The sequence below is a fragment of the Penaeus vannamei genome, chromosome 25, assembly GCF_042767895.1.
Source record: "Penaeus vannamei isolate JL-2024 chromosome 25, ASM4276789v1, whole genome shotgun sequence".
Classification (NCBI taxonomy): domain Eukaryota; kingdom Metazoa; phylum Arthropoda; class Malacostraca; order Decapoda; family Penaeidae; genus Penaeus; species Penaeus vannamei.
Genome location: NC_091573.1, coordinates 3,789,448 through 3,806,947, shown reverse-complemented (window position 1 = coordinate 3,806,947; position 17,500 = coordinate 3,789,448). Strand labels below are relative to the sequence as shown.

At 38.3% G+C, this 17,500-nt stretch overlaps 1 protein-coding gene across 2 annotated transcripts in view; it reads left to right on the top strand.

The window, feature by feature from the left end:
• The window catches only part of LOC138866327 (uncharacterized), a 74,620-nt gene that overhangs the window by 49,817 nt on the left and 7,303 nt on the right, over nt 1-17,500 (top strand). Inside the window, exons 3-4 of one of the 2 annotated variants that reach the window (XM_070138813.1) lie at nt 2,540-2,740; nt 7,460-7,630. In XM_070138813.1, the coding sequence (XP_069994914.1) occupies nt 2,540-2,740; nt 7,460-7,630 (372 nt within the window). Of the gene's footprint in view, nt 1-2,539; nt 2,741-7,459; nt 7,643-17,500 lie in introns of both variants that reach the window. The other variant, XM_070138812.1, reaches the window with a different exon arrangement.

The following is a 17,500-nucleotide window of genomic DNA, read 5'->3' as shown; positions in this document are numbered from 1 at the left end:
TGCGGTGAATATGTTTAAGTCCCATTGGGGTTGATTTATCTTTCGGATGCGAATTCTGGTGTTGTGTCCCGCTCTTTCGTGCAACGTTGCGCGGACGAAAAGGCAGAGGCGAAAAGGTTTATTTGACTACATTTTGTACCTTCGTTGCTCGTGTTTTGGCGATCCATCTCCATCGAAAAAAGATTATCCGGATTATCATGCCGTTTATTATTTATCTTTTTTATTCATCATTTTTATTCCACTGCTCTTATTATTTCATTTTATCATTTTTCTTCATATTCTAATTCAGTATTCGTATCTGTTCCACGGCAATTTCTGGTCGAGCGCTTGAAATCTGCCTCACAGTGCACGTCGATCTCTAAAACCAAAGAATGTTTCGTTAATCCGCTTTTATCCAAGTTTCCCCTAAAAAAAAAACTTTGATAATTCCTTAATAAGTTGCAAGGAATTTGATGAATAGAAAGGAGGGTTGACGGAGTAGGCGGGTAAAGGCAGACTAGAAGAGTAAAAAAAAGGAAGGTATGGGAATGGGAGAAGAGGATAAAGAAACGGAAGGAGAGGGAGGTTGAAGAGATAAACGGAGAAGAGAGAGAGAGAGAGAGAGATAGAAGGTATGGGAAATATGGAGAAAAGGAGAGAGAAACAGAAAAGGAGAGAGAGGGAATGGAGGGAGAAAGAGTGAGAAAGAGCGAGAGATGGCGAAAGGAAAGAGAGTGGAGTGAAGTGGAGGGAGAGAGAGGAGAGAGGAAGAAAGAAGGAAAATAAAAGAGAAAGAAAGAAGGAATAAATTACAAGAGAGGAGAAACAAAAGAAAAAAGAAGGACGAAAGTAAAAACAGGAGAGAGAGAGAGAGAGAGAGAGAGAGAGAGATGGATAGAGAGTGAGGGAGAGAGGGGGGGGGGGAGGGGAGGGAAGAAGGAAAGTAAAATAAAGAGAGAGAAGGAATAAGTAACAGGAGAGAGGAGAAACAAAAGAAAGAATGAGAAGGACGAAAGTAAAAACAGAAGAGAGAAAGAGAGACAGACAGAGACAGAGACAGAGAGATAAAGAAAGTGAAAGAGAGAGAGAGAGACAGACAGACAGACAGACAGACTGAGACAGAGACAGAGAGAGAAAGAGAGAGAGGGAAAGTACCATACCTCCGACAGGTCATATCAACTACGAATCCCAACTTACATACAGGACCTCAAACGCTACCGACCAATACCTCTCCCAAATCCGTCTACATAACTTTTTTTTTCCCGTCCTGACCAACAGCAACTCCCCTCCCCTTATCCGGACGCGCGGTACCTCATGCCTCTAAATCGTCAGCCGGCACTCAGCGATCTTTTAATGTTAATCGTACGGAAGAGATTGGAAAAGATCCGGCCATTGGGTTTGCTGGGCCGGTTACTCGCAAAGGGAGAGCGGCGTCTGTGTAACAGGATTTGTTGCATTCTCTTAAAGGTACTGCGGTTCTGGTGATGGGTTCGCCACGTGGGTCATGTACCGCTTTAGTGGGGAGGGAGATGGAGAGAGAGAGGTTGATAGAGAGAGGGGGTCTGTGAGTGTGTGAGTGAGTGAGTGAGGGAGAATGGAGAGAGAGATGGATAGATATAGAGAGAGTGTGTGTCAGGCGCGAACACACACACATGCGCGCGCAAACACACACACACACACACACACACACACACACACACACACACACACACACACACACACACACACACACACACACACACACACACACACACACACACATGTGCACGTAGATGTATATAGACACGAAGCTAAATTTGATACTAAGTTTTCATTCAGTATGCATGAACAGTATGCATCATTCATACTGAACAAATTGTAAATAACAATGAATGGAAGACCAAGAGATCCCACGAGTCTGTCCAAAGACCTTTTTGCTTGAAGAAAAATAAGCAGAAAGGCCTTGGACATGTTCGTTTGTTTTCTTTTGTTGTTGTTGTTGTTTGTTGTTTTTTCCCTCGTTCTTTCATTACATGTTATAAAGAAATTACTAAAAAATATCACAACATTCCCCATGGTCAGAATGAGGAGGCATGATAACTATGAACCACTTATTGAGATGAGGAACTTCATCTTTCAGAACCCCCATTATATATACTGCCTCTCATCATCCCCATCATTATTGTTATTGTTAATATAATCATTATCATCATTACTATTATTTGAAGCCTAAATATCTATAATTCCTATAACTCTCGCATCCCAGAGGCGAGCTGTTATCATTATTATTATTATTATTATCATTATTATTATCATTATTATTATTATCATTATTATCATCATTATTATTATCATCATCGTTATTGTTACTATCATTATTATCATTATTATTGTTATTATTATCTTCATCATTGTTATTATCATCATTATCATTGTTATTATCACTATTATTATCATTGTTAATATTACTAACGATAATATTTACGTAAACACATTTCTTCTTCTGTTGCTGATCTGAAACAACTACCTAACAGATCCTGTCTTCGAGTCATACCCATTACCTGTTTGTTCCCCCCTTTAGCTGTGTCCATTTCCGTCTCCGTGTGGACGCTGGTGGCCATCTCCCTTGAGCGATACTACGCCATCTGCCAGCCGCTGAGGTCCAGGGGGTGGCAGACGCTCTCCCACGCTTACAAAATCATCAGCATCGTGTGGCTGTTGTCCCTGGTTGCCATGGCACCCATCGCTGCCCTGTCCAAGCTCCTGCCCATCGGGAGTACTAGTGAGTTAAATGGCTTTCTTTGTGTGGGTCTTTCGGTGTTTCTGCGTGTGGGATGTGGAGAAGGGAGGAAGAGAGGGAGGGAGAGAGAAAGAGAGAGAGGGGGAAAGAGAGAGGAAGGGAGGGAAGGGAGGGAATGGGGAGAGTATGTGTTAGTGTGTATTTTTCTGTCTGTCTATTTCTGTCAGTCTGTCTACCTCCACCTCCTCTCTCTCGCACCCTCTGTCTCTCTCTCTCTCTCTCTCTCTGTCTCTGTCTGTCTCTCTCTCTGTATCTGTTTCTCTCTGTCTCTGTCTCTGTCTCTTTCTTTCTTTCTCTTTTTTTCTGTCTCGGTCTCACTCTCTCTCTCTCTCTCTCTCTCTCTCTCTCTGTCTCTCTCTCTCTCTCTCTCTCTTTCTTTATTTCTTTCTTTCTTTCTTTCTCTCTCTCTCTCTCTCTCTCTCTCTCTCTCTCTCCCTCTCTACACAACTTTCTCTCAGTCATCCCAAAAGTTAAGTTCCCGTTTGTATTATAACTTGATAAACCACATGGCCCTCAAAATTAATCAGGTTTGCCGGATCACATTTTACTAGCAAATTATTTGGTCTTATTAGGCTTATTTCGCATATACAAGGTGTGCCGAGGGAATATGAGATCAACATTTCCTTTATCATTATCATTATCATGATTATCAATAAGAGGAGAAAGAGGAGGAACAGGAAAAATATGGGAAGCAAGGAAGATGAGGATGAATAAAAGATTATGGGAGATAATGATGATGAAGAGAAGAATATGGGAGATAATGATGATGGGCAAAAGAATTTGGGAGATAATGGTGATGAGATGACGAATAAGGGAGATAATGATGATGAGATGAAGAAAATGAGAGATAAAGATGATGAGATGAAAAATAGGAAAGATAATGATGATGAGGAAAAGAATACGGGAGATAATGATGATGAGGAAAAGAATACGGGAGATAATGATGATGAGGAGAAGAAAATGAGAGATAAAGATGATGAGACCAAGAATACGGGAGGTGAGGAAACACGGAATGCAAGAGGAGGAGAAGGAGAAAGGGAAAAGGAAACGCACGTAGACAAGGCAAGAGGCAATAATAATGATGATGAGACGAAGAATACGGGAGGTGAGGAAACACGGAATGTAAGAGGAGGAGAAGGAGAAAGGAGAAAGGAAACGCACGTAGACAAGGCAAGAGGCAATAATAATGATGATGAGACGAAGAATACGGGAGGTGAGGAAACACGGAATGTAAGAGGAGGAGAAGGAGAAAGGAGAAAGGAAACGCACGTAGACAACAAGGCAAGAGGCAATCGTCTCCAGATGCTATTTCATCACATCCCCAGTTCACACAGAGCGACTGGGGGCTCCTTGACGTCCGAGGGCCCTACACACGACACGGGGCACCCTGAGGAGGCTTCCAGGGGCGATTCCCTCACTCGAGACACAAACGGGAGATGAACGGAGCCCCTCCAAGTCTGTCCCTCAAGACCCTCATGTCGAGAAAGAGCCGTTGAAATGATTTATGAAGTTCGTGGGAATTTGTGAATGTCATTGTTATGATTAGGAAAAAAAAACAGCAGATGCTTTTAAAGGGCAAAGCGACTATTGTCATCAACGTGAAGAATAATTACGGGTATTATAATCGTGATCATTATTGTTATTACCATCATCATTATCAAAATTTGAATGATGATGATAAGGATGATGATGAAGAGCCGTTGAAATGATCAATGAAGTTCGTGGGATTTATGAATATCATTGTTATGATTAGGAAAAAACAGCAGATGCTTTTTGTTTGTATTTATCATGAAGTGCCAGGAGATGCTTGGCATGATGTTGCAAAAGACTCACAGCATTTAAAATTAAAGGGAAAAGCTACTATTGTCATCAACATGAAGAATAATCACGGGTATTATAATAATGATCATTATTGTTATTACCATTATCATTATCAAGATTTGAATGATGATGATAATGAGGAGGAGGAGGAGGAGAAGTTATAGGATGTTGACGATGACGATGACATCGTTGATAAGGATGATGATGATGATGATGATGATGATAATGATGATGATGAGGATGATAATGATAATGATAATGAAAATGATAGTTAAAATGATAATAATAACAATAAGGATGTCAATAATGATGATAATAATGATGATTAGGATAATGATAATAGAGATAAAGATGATATAATGTTAATATGATAAAATTAAAGAATAACAATGATAATAACATTTGAAATCGTTATTATGTGAATGTTATATTTACTATTATCATCAAGTTTTCATAAGATAATGAAAATAATGATTATGATAATCATAGTTATAATGACAATTGTAATGAAACCAATGATAATGATGAGTGATAATGATAATAATCATTATCATGACAATAACAATAATGATTATGATAATAAAAATAATAATATTAATAATAAGGAAAATAATAGTAATACTAATAATGATGATGATAATGATAATGGTAATTATGCTGATGATAATTATGATACAATAATGACGGCAATGTATGTTAATTGTGATATGAGTATAATGATGATAATGAGTGTTATCATCCTCATCATTATTAGTATTATCCTTGTTATTGTTAATCATTTGAAGCCTAAATATCTTTCTCTGCTATTATTGTTATTATTTCTTCTGAGATGTTTTATTTTCATTATCATTATTATCATTGTTACTACCATTGTTATCATAATTATTGTTATTATTATTATTATTGCCATCATTATTATCATTATCATTATTATTAATAATATTAATATTATTATTGTTATTACTATCATTATCAGAATGAACATCATCGTTATTACTCATTATTATCATTATTATTACTATTATTATTATCATTATTATTATTATTATCATCTTCATAATAATGATCATTATTGTTACTGTTATCATTATCATTACTATTATCATTACCATTATTATTATCTTCAATATCCATATCATTGTCATTATCATTATCATAATAGCAATTGTTATGATTATTGTTGTTATCATCTTTACTTATGAAACAATATTATACTACAACTGCTGCTGCCTGCTACTTCTACTAGCAGTAGTAGTAGTAGTAGTAGTAGTGGTATCATTATTATCATTATTATTGCTGTTATTGTTATATAATTTTTTATCATCATTATCATTATTACTACTCCTACTAATATAAATATCAATTTTAGTATCTTTATTGTTAGCATCATTGTTTTATTATCATTATGATCTTTATTATCATCACGATTAGTATTATTCTCTTTGTTATTATTTCAAGTAATATCACCATTATTACTCTTCTTATCGTCATCTTTATTTCTATTGTTGATGTTATTATCATTATAATTATTCTAATTATCATCATTACCATTATCATTATTATTATTCTGATATTTTCATGTTATTAGTAGTATCATTTTCATTTCTAAAGTATCCTTAACATCTTCTCCCTCTTCCTTTATTTTTCCTCTCCTGCCTTCTTTCTTAATTTTCATCATAGGATCGTCGTGTACTTCATAAATGTGTATTAACATCCTAATGTGTGTCATTCTTTCATATCTATGTTGTCAGATATCACTTCATTTACATCAACATGAAGCAATTTCAACACCACAACCACCTGAATTATGATCTACAATCACATGGAGTTAAATGACCGTTCTAATTGACGAACAATCAAATAGTAGGTTGTTAGATATATATATTACGCCTGAAGTTATATTCGTGGGGACTGAAGAGTTCAGGCTGCTCCAATTTGGTACAAGTGTTATTGCGTCTAAACTCTTATTTCGTGTGACTGAGGAGTCGAAGTCAGCTTGTTTTGGTGTAAAATGGAATGGCGGGGTTTAAATAGAAAAAGGGAAAGAGGGAATAGGAAGTTAAGCGGACTTATAGAGGAAAAGGATTGGGTGGGTAAGGGAAAAGGGGAGAGGGAGGGGGAAAGGGTCAGAGAGAAAAGGTTGTTGGGAGAGGAAGGAAAGGGAATAAGGAAGCGAAGAGGAAGAAGAGGAAGTAAGTGGGAGGGGGCAGATGCGAGGCTTAAAGTGGAGGGATGAGAGAATTTAAGGAAGATTTTGGAGTGAAAGAGATTAGGAAGGGGAAGAGAAAGAAAACGGAAGAGAGAAAGCGAGAGTTAGGAGAGTAAAATAGGAAGAGAGGAGAGAAGTACCTCTTCATTTTTTGGTCAATGGAGTTTCCACGGGTTGTGCTAGTTATAATTATGTTACTTCTATTAATATAAAAAAAAATAGTTAGTTTGTTTGTTTGTTGCTTAGTCGGATAACAAGAAGTTATGAACAAATCTTGGTGTTATTTTTACCAGTGATTTTTTTAAGGCTTCATTAGCATTTGGGAGACTAGAGCAACTACAGCTTTTTGACGCGTAAATCATTATTGTTATTTTTATGAAATTCTTCAAATGTGAATATTTAATTACATCGGTGACCCTACTGCTTTGGCGGAGGTATGCGCTCTCTGAGTAATTCTAGTTGTTAATATTGTTATTATTATTGTTATCCTCATCATTACTATCATCATACTCTCCACTTCTCCCCCCCCCTCTCCCTCTCTCTCTCTCTCTCTCTCTCTCTCTCTCTCTCTCTCTCTCTCTCTCTCTCTCTCTCTCTCTCTCTCTCTCTCTCTCTCTCTCTCTCTCTGTCTGGCCGTTATTAATCCCCCCTCTCCTTCCCTCTCCCGCCAGACCGCCACAAGTGCCGCGAGATGTGGCCGAGCCTGCACCTGGAGCGCGGCTTCACCCTGTTCCTGGGCCTGGGTCTGCTGCTCGTGCCGCTGGTGATCATGGTGGCCGCTTATTCCTCGATCACCGTGTCTCTCTGGCACGGAATGCGCCTGGAACGAGAGACCGGACAAGGTACCAACTCCTGTACGTCGCATTCACACCGCAGTAACAACAAACATTAATCCAAATTGTAAAGTAACAAGGTGACAGATTTTAGGGACGAGGCGCAACGCACAAGCAAGCCGGCAAGAACAATTGGATATGTAAGGATAGTTCTGATATAAGAAGCTCCCCTGTGTCGGCCTTTGTCGACTAATGCCAACTCGATCGACGTGTGTCAGCTTTGCACGTGATTTGTACTAATGACATGTATGACAGCCTAACAGTGACATTGACACTCGGGTGAACATGACTAACAGGTGATTCATAAAAAAACGGTTATTGTAGGCCATTCGAGCCACAGAATAGTTACAGGAAACTACATGAAATAACAGCAAAGAACCTCCAGATTTTCCTTACGTTCATCTAAACCAGAGTGTCCTAATCTAGAGTGCTGGGGCCATTTCTGGGTGGGCTGTGATTTACGAACATTTCAAGTGCCCAATTAGATGGCTCCTCACGATAAGGACGCTACATAAAAACTTCAATTTTCGTTCTAAATGTTGTTGTCTCTTATCCTTGTAACAGGAAACTCGTGATACCGATTCTTGTGGTAGATAATGAACCTTATAGCCTAGGGTTTGCAACGAAGGCAGATAACGTTATGTACGCAAGGAGAAAATATCCAATGTGAAATATAAGGTGGAAAAACATGGTGAATATAAAGAAAGCACACACATGTATATGTATATATGTATGTGTGCATGTGCATGTTTGTATGTGTGTGCGCTATATATATGTGTGTATATATATATATATATATATATATATATATATATATATATATATATATATATATGCATATCTACATACACACATACACACACACACACACACACACACACACACATATATATATATATATATATATATATATATATATATATATATATATATATATATTCATATATATATATTATATATATACATGCATATATACATATATATATGGATATATATATACACTCAAAGCTCTCTCTCTCTCTCTCTCTCTCTCTCTCTCTCTCTATATATATATATATATATATATATATATATATATATATATATATATATTTATATATATATATATATATATATTTATATATATATATATATATATATATATATATATATATAGAGAGAGAGAGAGAGAGAGAGAGAGAGAGAGAGAGAGAGAGAGAGAGAGAGAGAGAGACAAATATACATGGATATGCACATATATATGAATGTGTGTGTGTGTGTGTGTGTGTGTTTTGTGTGTGTGTGTGCGTGTGTGTTTGTGTGCGTCTTTGTGTGTGCATGTTTGCGTGTGGGTGTGTTTGCGTGTGTATGTGTGTTTTTCTGCGTGTATGCGTGTTTGTGCGTGTGTGTGTGTTTGCGTGTGTGTGAGAGAGAGAGAGGAGATAGTGAAAGAGATAGAGATAGTGAGAGGGGTAGAGTGAAAACCTGCGGGAGAGAGAAAGGGGGAGGTGTTGATAGACAAAGGGAGAGAGAGAGTGGAGGGGGGGTAACGGCAGAAAGAGAGAAAGAAAGAAAAAAACAGATAAAAAAGAGAAAGTAAAAGAGACAAAGAGCGGGGGGGGGGGGGAGGAAGGGAAGGGGAGAGGGAGGAAAAGACAGGGGGAGCAACATTGAAATTGAAATAGTTTATTAATTTTCATACACAATGGTTAGAGCTGCCCGGGCTTTTTTGGTGTTTCTGAACACCTTAAAAGGCTTGAATTAATTAAAATATATATATATATATATATATATATATATATATATATATATATATATATATATATATATATATATATATATATATATATATATATATATATATATATATATATATATATATATATATACATACACAAGTATAATCTTTGATACTCAAAATACAGAAAACAGACCAACTGTAAAATTAATACAATAACAGATTTTCTTGAAGTGATACTAAAAGAGAAAGAACACAATAAAATCTGAATATTTGTTTTTTACACAAAAAGCGTACAATTTAAAGGAACATGAGTCTACCAAACCAAGTATCTGAAGGGCAACGAGACTCATCAGTCACGCTCCTTAAGAAGAGCTCTCGCTGCCTCTCCTGGCGCTCGAGCTCCTCAAATCTCACCTCTCGCTCCTTGTGTGGAATTCATGATGAACAGATTGCAACAGGAACAATGAAGGGAAGGGCAAGAAAACACATGAATATGCCGAAGGCCTTTTCAACGAAAGGGAAGGGCAAGAAAACACACGAATATGCCGAAGGCCTTTTCAATAAAGGGAAGGGAAAGGAAACACATGAATATGCCGAAGGCCTTTTCAACGAAGGGAAGGGCAAGGAAACACGAATATGCCGAAGGCCTTTTCAACGAAGGGAAGGGCAAGAAAACACACGAATATGCCGAAGGCCTTTTCAACGAAGGGAAGGGCAAGAAAACACACGAATATGCCGAAGGCCTTTTCGCTATTGCTTCGTCCCGTTCCTTGTCCTCCTAGCGGTTGGCTTCCTCCCGGCCCCTGGAGATGGCCTGAGAGAAGAGCCTCTTCCGCTTGTAGATCCCCTCGGCCCGCATCGTCAGGAAGGCGAGGACGAGCATGGCCCCGTTGACGGCCTCCAGGGAGCCCCCTTCCCTTCCTTTCCTTTTCCTTCTTCCCCTTCCCCTTCCCTTCTTGGCCGTCTCCCTTCCTTCTTCCCCTCTCCCTTCCCTTCCTTTCCTTTCCCTTCTTCCCCTCTCCCTTCCCTTCCTTTCCTTTACCTTCTTCCCTTCCTTTCATTTTCTGTCTTCCCCAATCCCTTCCCTTCTTTCCCCTCTCCCTTCCTTCTCCCCCTCTCCCTTCCCTCCCTTTCCTTTACCTTCTTCCCCTCTCCCTTCCCTTCCTTTCATTTACCTTCTTCCCCTCTCCCTTCCCTTCCTTTCCTTTCCCTTCTTCCCCTCTCCCTTCCCTTCCTTTCATTTACCTTCTTCCCCTCTCCCTTCCCTTCCTTTCCTTTCCCTTCTTCCCCTCTCCCTTCCCTTCCTTTCCTTTACCTTCTTCCTCTCTCCCTTCCCTTCCTTTCCTTTTCCTCCTTCCCCAGTCCCTTCCCTTCTTTCCCGTCTCCCTTCCCCTCCTTCCCATCAAACAGGTGAAACTTAATAAAAAAAAAATTATGAAAAAGAAGCCAGAAGTAAAATTCGAAAACAAACAAATTTTTTACAAAAAAAGTGAAACCTGAAGATTACATAACACACCAAATAATATATTTACAAGCGTGTAGATAATTGCAATACATTGAAATGAGTAATTACAAAGGTACAAACGAATGGAACTTAATCATCTTGGTGCAAAGAGATTCATGATATTCATGCTTCCTGTCGTAATGCAACAGAGAAGCTGATAATTAGGGAGGATTTCAAACTAAACTTAAAGCCGTTTACAGTAGTTTCTCCTTTAATTTCGGGAGGGAGGGATATAAATACAACACGATATCTGACATGCCTCTGGGAAGATGAAACCAAGGGAGATCGGCGTCTGAAATTGTCATTCTGTAATAGGCGTTGTTTGAGGCTGAAATGGTCTGGGGATGAGATTAAGTTACGGAAGCATCCGTATGTATTTATCAAGCAGGCAAAGCTGTAAAGGTCTTTGAGCTTTAATAGTATTTTAATAAGTGATTCATTAGTGTGATCTTTGATCTTTAATGCAAGGATTGTTCTAATTATCTTATGTATGACTGAGAGGATTTAGTGGTGTGTTGATGGCTCCTTCCCACACTGTCAAGCATTAAGTCATGTTAGAATGCACTAATAGATCATTAACATTGTTCCTCTGTTCATATGATTGCGTCAAATAAAGTAGCCACAATTTTTAGTTAATTTATTACATACCTACCTAATATGGCTGTGTCAGTATAGGTGTTTATTTACAATAACTCCCAAGAATTTTGTTTGCTCTGCTTCGTTAAGACTATGGTTGTACATGGTTTGATAGACCACAAAAACTCTAGTAGTCGGCTTTATCTAAAAAGAATTTGGTGATTAACTGTATCGAAGGCATTAGATAGATCTACAATTACACTAAGAAGACTTTAGATAGATCTACAATTACACTAAGAAGACTTTAGATAGATCTACAATTACACTAAGAAGACTTTAGATAGATCTACAATTACACTAAGAAGACTTTAGATAGATCTACAATTACACTAAGAAGACTTTAGATAGATCTACAATTACACTAAGAAGGATTTAGATAGATCTACAGTTACACTAAGAATCAATTCGTTATAGCCAAGGCACGGAGAATATCGTTAGTAAAATACTCTAAAGTAGGGTCTGTTGATATATGTGCTCGGTAACCAAATTGAAAGGGCGATAGTATAATATAACCATTACAAAATTCAACCATTCTCTTGCGCATAATTCTTCCAAAAACAAATTGCTAAAGGCTGTGTGAATTGATACAGGACGGAGCTGTTTCGGATTGTCAACAGGTACACGCCTTTGTGTAAAGAGAAGCCTCTTCTTTCTAAACGTAAAGGGAACTTGTCTGTTTGCAGAGAGTGATTGCACAGGTGTGTGGGAAGCCGAGTGATGTGTGGGTGGCACCTTGTCCAGCAGAGGTATCTTTAGACTGACATTACTTCTTTCATGCTCTGTGACGGGGCTCGGATAAAATTCCATTTGTAGAGGATTAGTTAGGTAATTACGGTGACTAGATTGTGCTTGCAATAGTTTGCTTGCCAAAGTTTCATCAATATTTGCAATATTTGAGTTAAATCTAATGCTTGTGTTGACAGAGTTTTTTCTATTAAGAACTGTGTTGATGACTTTCCATGTTTTCCTGGTATCCTCCAGATTTTTTTGATTTTTTTATTTATCTCTATAACAAGAGGCGTTTGCTTTATTCATTACATTTTTACTTTGTTCCTAATTGATCTATATGCATCATCATATGTTATTGGTCTCTCTTGATATTTCCTTTGTGACTTTTCGTTCCATTAATCAAAGATTTTATGTGACGGGTTATATATAGTTTGTTTAGATGTTCTTTAATCTTTTTACCTCTCACGGGGAGATTCTGTGGGAAAATAGAGAACTGACCATGGAATAGCGAAAAAAAACGTTCGTTAACTTGAAGAGAGACATGTTTGTCAATTCACATTAGCGATATCAAGTTAAGAATTCATCTGCATTTTCAACACAAAATTCTGTGCATTGTGTATGGGTGGTGTTAGGAACTTTACACAAGTTACTAAAATCCGAACAAGAAAATACTGGGAAGAGGTCAGAAATTGAGGAGTGAACGAAGCCATTCATCAAAGTTTACTCGAGTCTTGTCCATATTTGGTCTAAAAGGGTGGCTTTGTTTGTGGTCACTCTAGTAAGGTATCTAATGGTGCAATAAATAGATGAGATTCTTTCAGTATTGATAAGCTGGTGTACCTATTTGCGGGCTGTACTTTGTAGCATATACCGTTATTATTTGTAAAAATGTTTCCATAATCATATTGCAATTGAAAGCAGTAAAATGTGCAACGGTTTCTCAACGTCCCTGTCTGTGGTGAAGTGAGATGAATTCAGAGGTGTCCTTTGACAGGGAGCCAGAGGTGTCCTTTGACAGGCTTTATATCAAAGTCCCCAAGAAGGTATGCAATAACCTTCTCCTAATATGCTTTGCACTGACATCTTCATTTCCACGAATAGGGTTTGAACTTGTGGCAGATTCATTGGGATGTCGGGTCTGCACTTGGTAGAATGTTTTGTCGAAATATATACACTGACACTTCCTCTGCTTTGTGAAATGCGGTTTTGAGTAGCGAGTATATATTTGTCAAGATCACAGAGAGAATGGATATTTTCATCTAAATTTCACCAAAAAAAAACAGGATATCAAAGCTTCTTTTCAAAATTGCATTGCATTCTATTTGGAATTCAACAAATTTCGAAGGTAAGCTGCTGATATTACAACACATTACATGAAAAGAATCGCTGAAATTGTGTCAATGAGTGGTCTAAAGCATCAGGAAGGTGATAGCTGCTAAGTGGGATCTGAATAGTGCTTCTTAAAGAGTCTCTCGTACTTCTGAGTCATTATTAAAGTGACAGAAAGATTTCTCTGTTAAATTATCTATGCATAGGCAAGGGTTCTTGTTATCGACGAAGATGCATTGTAAAAAAAATAACAAATTCTAAGGAACCTGTACATTGTAAAGGAAGTAATGGTGCACAATATTACTAAACTACACTGATTTGTTACACCCGTAAAAAAAAAAAAAAAAAAAAAAAAAAAATGAGCCTCTACTAAGTCGTCAATGAGTGAATTGATATTACTATTATCTCTTTGCTCTCCAGCCATTGAATGAGTGGAAGCCCTAACGAGCGCTTGATTGCTCGGTTGTTTGGTGAGAACACAGGGCTTTTTAAAGACTCTTCTGCGCATGCCCCAACTTTGAAAAAATCGCGTAGGGGAGAGGTAGAATTAAGCTGATTTTGATTCAGAAAGCACACGTCCAAAACTGCCTCCAGCTGAAGCCACAGTAAAGCGTCCAAAGAACTCTTAGATGTTTGAAAGAAATCCCGTAGTACAGGCGATGATTAGGGAGTGCACTTAGACGTTGTTTATCCGAGGGGTCAAGGAAAGAGAGAGGAGGGGGAGGGGGGGGGCGCAGGGAGAGATAGACGGCGTCGTTCCCATGGGCGCGCCGCCGTGATTGGTATAAAGGGCGTGACCACCGGGGTATCTTACCAATTTCAAAGAGAGAGAGAAGGAGGGTAGGAGGGAGGGAGAGAGAGAGAGGGAGTGAGCGAATGAAAGAAAGAAACAAAGAAAAAAAGAGATGCAGATAGAGAGGGGAAATAGGAAGGGAGAGAATGGGGGAGGGAGAGATAGAGAAAAGGAGTGAGAGAGAGAAGGGAGTGCGTGAAAAACAAACGAAAGAGAGAGAAGGGAAGAGGGAGAGATAGAGAAAGGGAGTGAGACAGATTGTGTGTGCGTGAGAGAGATAGTAAGTGGATGGGATGGAGAAAGAGAGGGAGGAAGGAAGGATGAGAAAGAGAGCGAGAGGTGGGTCAGTGGGAGGAAAAGAGAGAGAGAGGTGGGGGAGGGAAAGATAGAGATAGAAAGAGAGAAAGACGGGGGAGGGAATGAGAGAGACAGGGAGAGTGTGTGTGTGTGTGTGTGTGTGTGTGTGTGTGTGAGAGAGAGAGAGAGAGAGAGAGAGAGAGAGAGGATAGCTTGAGAGAGTCAGGGAGCGAGTCACAAAGAGAGTTATTTAAACGTATCGATTTTATATATATATATATACCTTGAAAAAAAAACACCCAAGCGATACCGATAAAACGATATTGTTATTGAGTAGCTAAGACGATACTGATTCTAGTACAAAATCATCGAACAGTACGTATCGCCAATCTATGCATCGCGACACTGCCCATCTCTGTGTATATGTATGTATCATCACCATCAGCCTGTATCAGTCCACTGCAGGATGGAGACCTTTCACAATATTTTCCAATTGTTCCTGTCTTGTGCTATTTGCTCCAGTCTTGGCCCCCAAATATCGTTATTTCGTCACGCCATCTTGTCCTTGGTCTTGCCCTTGGACTGCTTATGTTCTCTGTATCCCAGGCTGCTACTTTCCGTGTCTATCTGTCGACCTTTCTCCTGCATACATAACCTGCCCATTGCTTCTATGTATATTTTCCACTTGTGTCTGTTCCCTGATCCATGTCGCCCTCATCCCATGTCTCTGGCTAATTCCTAGCATTAATCTTTCCATTCCTCTCTTAACACTTATTAGTATGCTGTACAATAATTTGATCGTAGTTCACGTTTCTGATTCGTGTGTTATGGCTGGGAGGACGTACTGGTGAAAGACTTCTTTTTTTAAACATAATGGCAAGGAACCCCTTAGAATGCTACTGTGTCATCCGAAGGCACACTAACCTAGACATGCGTCGCTTTATTTCCTCTTTCAATGGATGTGTTTGTCTGTATGAGTTACACTAGATATATGTATTTGTCCACTACCTATGGCACTTCGCTTTGTACATGTATTTATACGAATTGAAATATACTGTTGAACGTGAACTTGCTCTTTTTCTATTCATGTTGTGTCAGACTTTCAGAATTTTTATATTCAGATCGTTTATCAATTGCTACCGTTCATTTGCGACTTGCTAAAAACAATATCGTTTGCTAATCTTACACTGTTATATGTTCGTCTCTTATTTTCATACTCTTTTCGTTCTATTCTATTTTCTGGGACATTTCTTCAAAGAAAGTTGTAAACAATTTTGGTGTAATTGTGTTGCTCAACCTAACACCTTTTTTTAACTGGTATCAGTTTCTGTATGAGGTTTTAATGGCTGCTATTCCATTTTCGTATATATCTTAGATTTTTTAATATTCACACACACACACACACACACACACACACACACACACACACACACACACACACACACACACACACACACACACACACACACACACACCACATGTGAAAATGCTGGAGGATGATGTGAAAGGCTGGCAAAACGCAAAGAGAATTATGATCTTATATTCTTCCTCTATTCCTTATGGGTTTTAGTACTCCTGGTATTTAGAGTCGAGTGTCTTTTCATAGTCGATGAATGCCACACACAGGGGTTTCATACTTTCGTATATTTTCTCTCTTATTTGGATTAGAGTGTGGATATACGGCCGGTTTGTTAGAATTGTGCGAGGCCCGATCCAAAGAATATTCGTATGCTTGACATGCATAAATAGAGAAATAAATGCATATCAATCAGTTTAGACATACATATCAACCCGGCAAATAGATGGTTAAATTATATCTATATCAGATGTTTAGAGAGATATGCCTTTATTTCTGTATCTGTATTTATGAAAATTCCTTGGGTCGGGCCTGGCAGTTTTAACAAACCGGCTGATAGTCTGTTGTTGAGAATCCTCTGCGGAAACCAGCCTGTTCTCTTGTCTGAATAGAATCTAGGGTATTAGAGATGCGAGTTGTGGTAACTTTTGTGAACAGTTTGTAAGTAACTGATAAGAGGCTTATAGGTCGATAGTTTTTTTTTTATATGACACTTCTGCATCTGCTTTCTTTATTGAATACATTTCATTTTTCCCTATTCCGAGTCTCCTTTCAGCTGGTTTCATGCTGGTACCTGGAATTACTTTTTTATTGAATGTCCGTACATCTTTCCTCTTCTTTTTATTTATAGCTTTTGTTCGTTCAACTAACGCTATTTTGCCTCTATTTGATGATATTTTCATGACACGTTTTTGCATAAGCGGTATAGTTTGTATTGAGAACTTGCTAGAGGTTTGTCGTTTTTACCGCTTACTACAAGTGCAGTTTCCTTTGTTATGTCATTGAACTGTTTGTTGATTTGGTCAGTTAAGATCTTTGTCAATGAGAAGTGAGTATTTGTTTTCGATGGGAAGACTAAATTCTGTCGCCCTGGTCTTCAAGTTCGTAAGATTTGGCTTCGGTTTCCGTATGTTTGTCCCTTTCCTTTCTGTTTTAATTTAATTTCGTTTCTGACCATCCTACGGTTGCTTAAAACATTTACTTAATGGACAACTTTCATATTTTATTTACTTTATCGAGCTTATTGGAAATTATGAAGGCAGCTTCGTTTTTTTTTCTGCTAGATGGCGACTTCCATGTCCACTTCTGCACGAGTCTTTTTTTCGAAATGTATTCATGAGACTTAGTGAGTAAGCCACAGCAAAATCGATTAGTATTTATTCCCTCTTGTTACTGGTTCCTATTCTGTGATTCCCAACTACGGTTTCTCCTTCTGTCTTTTTACGTATCTTGGCATTGGGTTATTAATCTCTTGCTGGCTAAATGAACATCATAGTAGAAGCTCTCTATTTCTT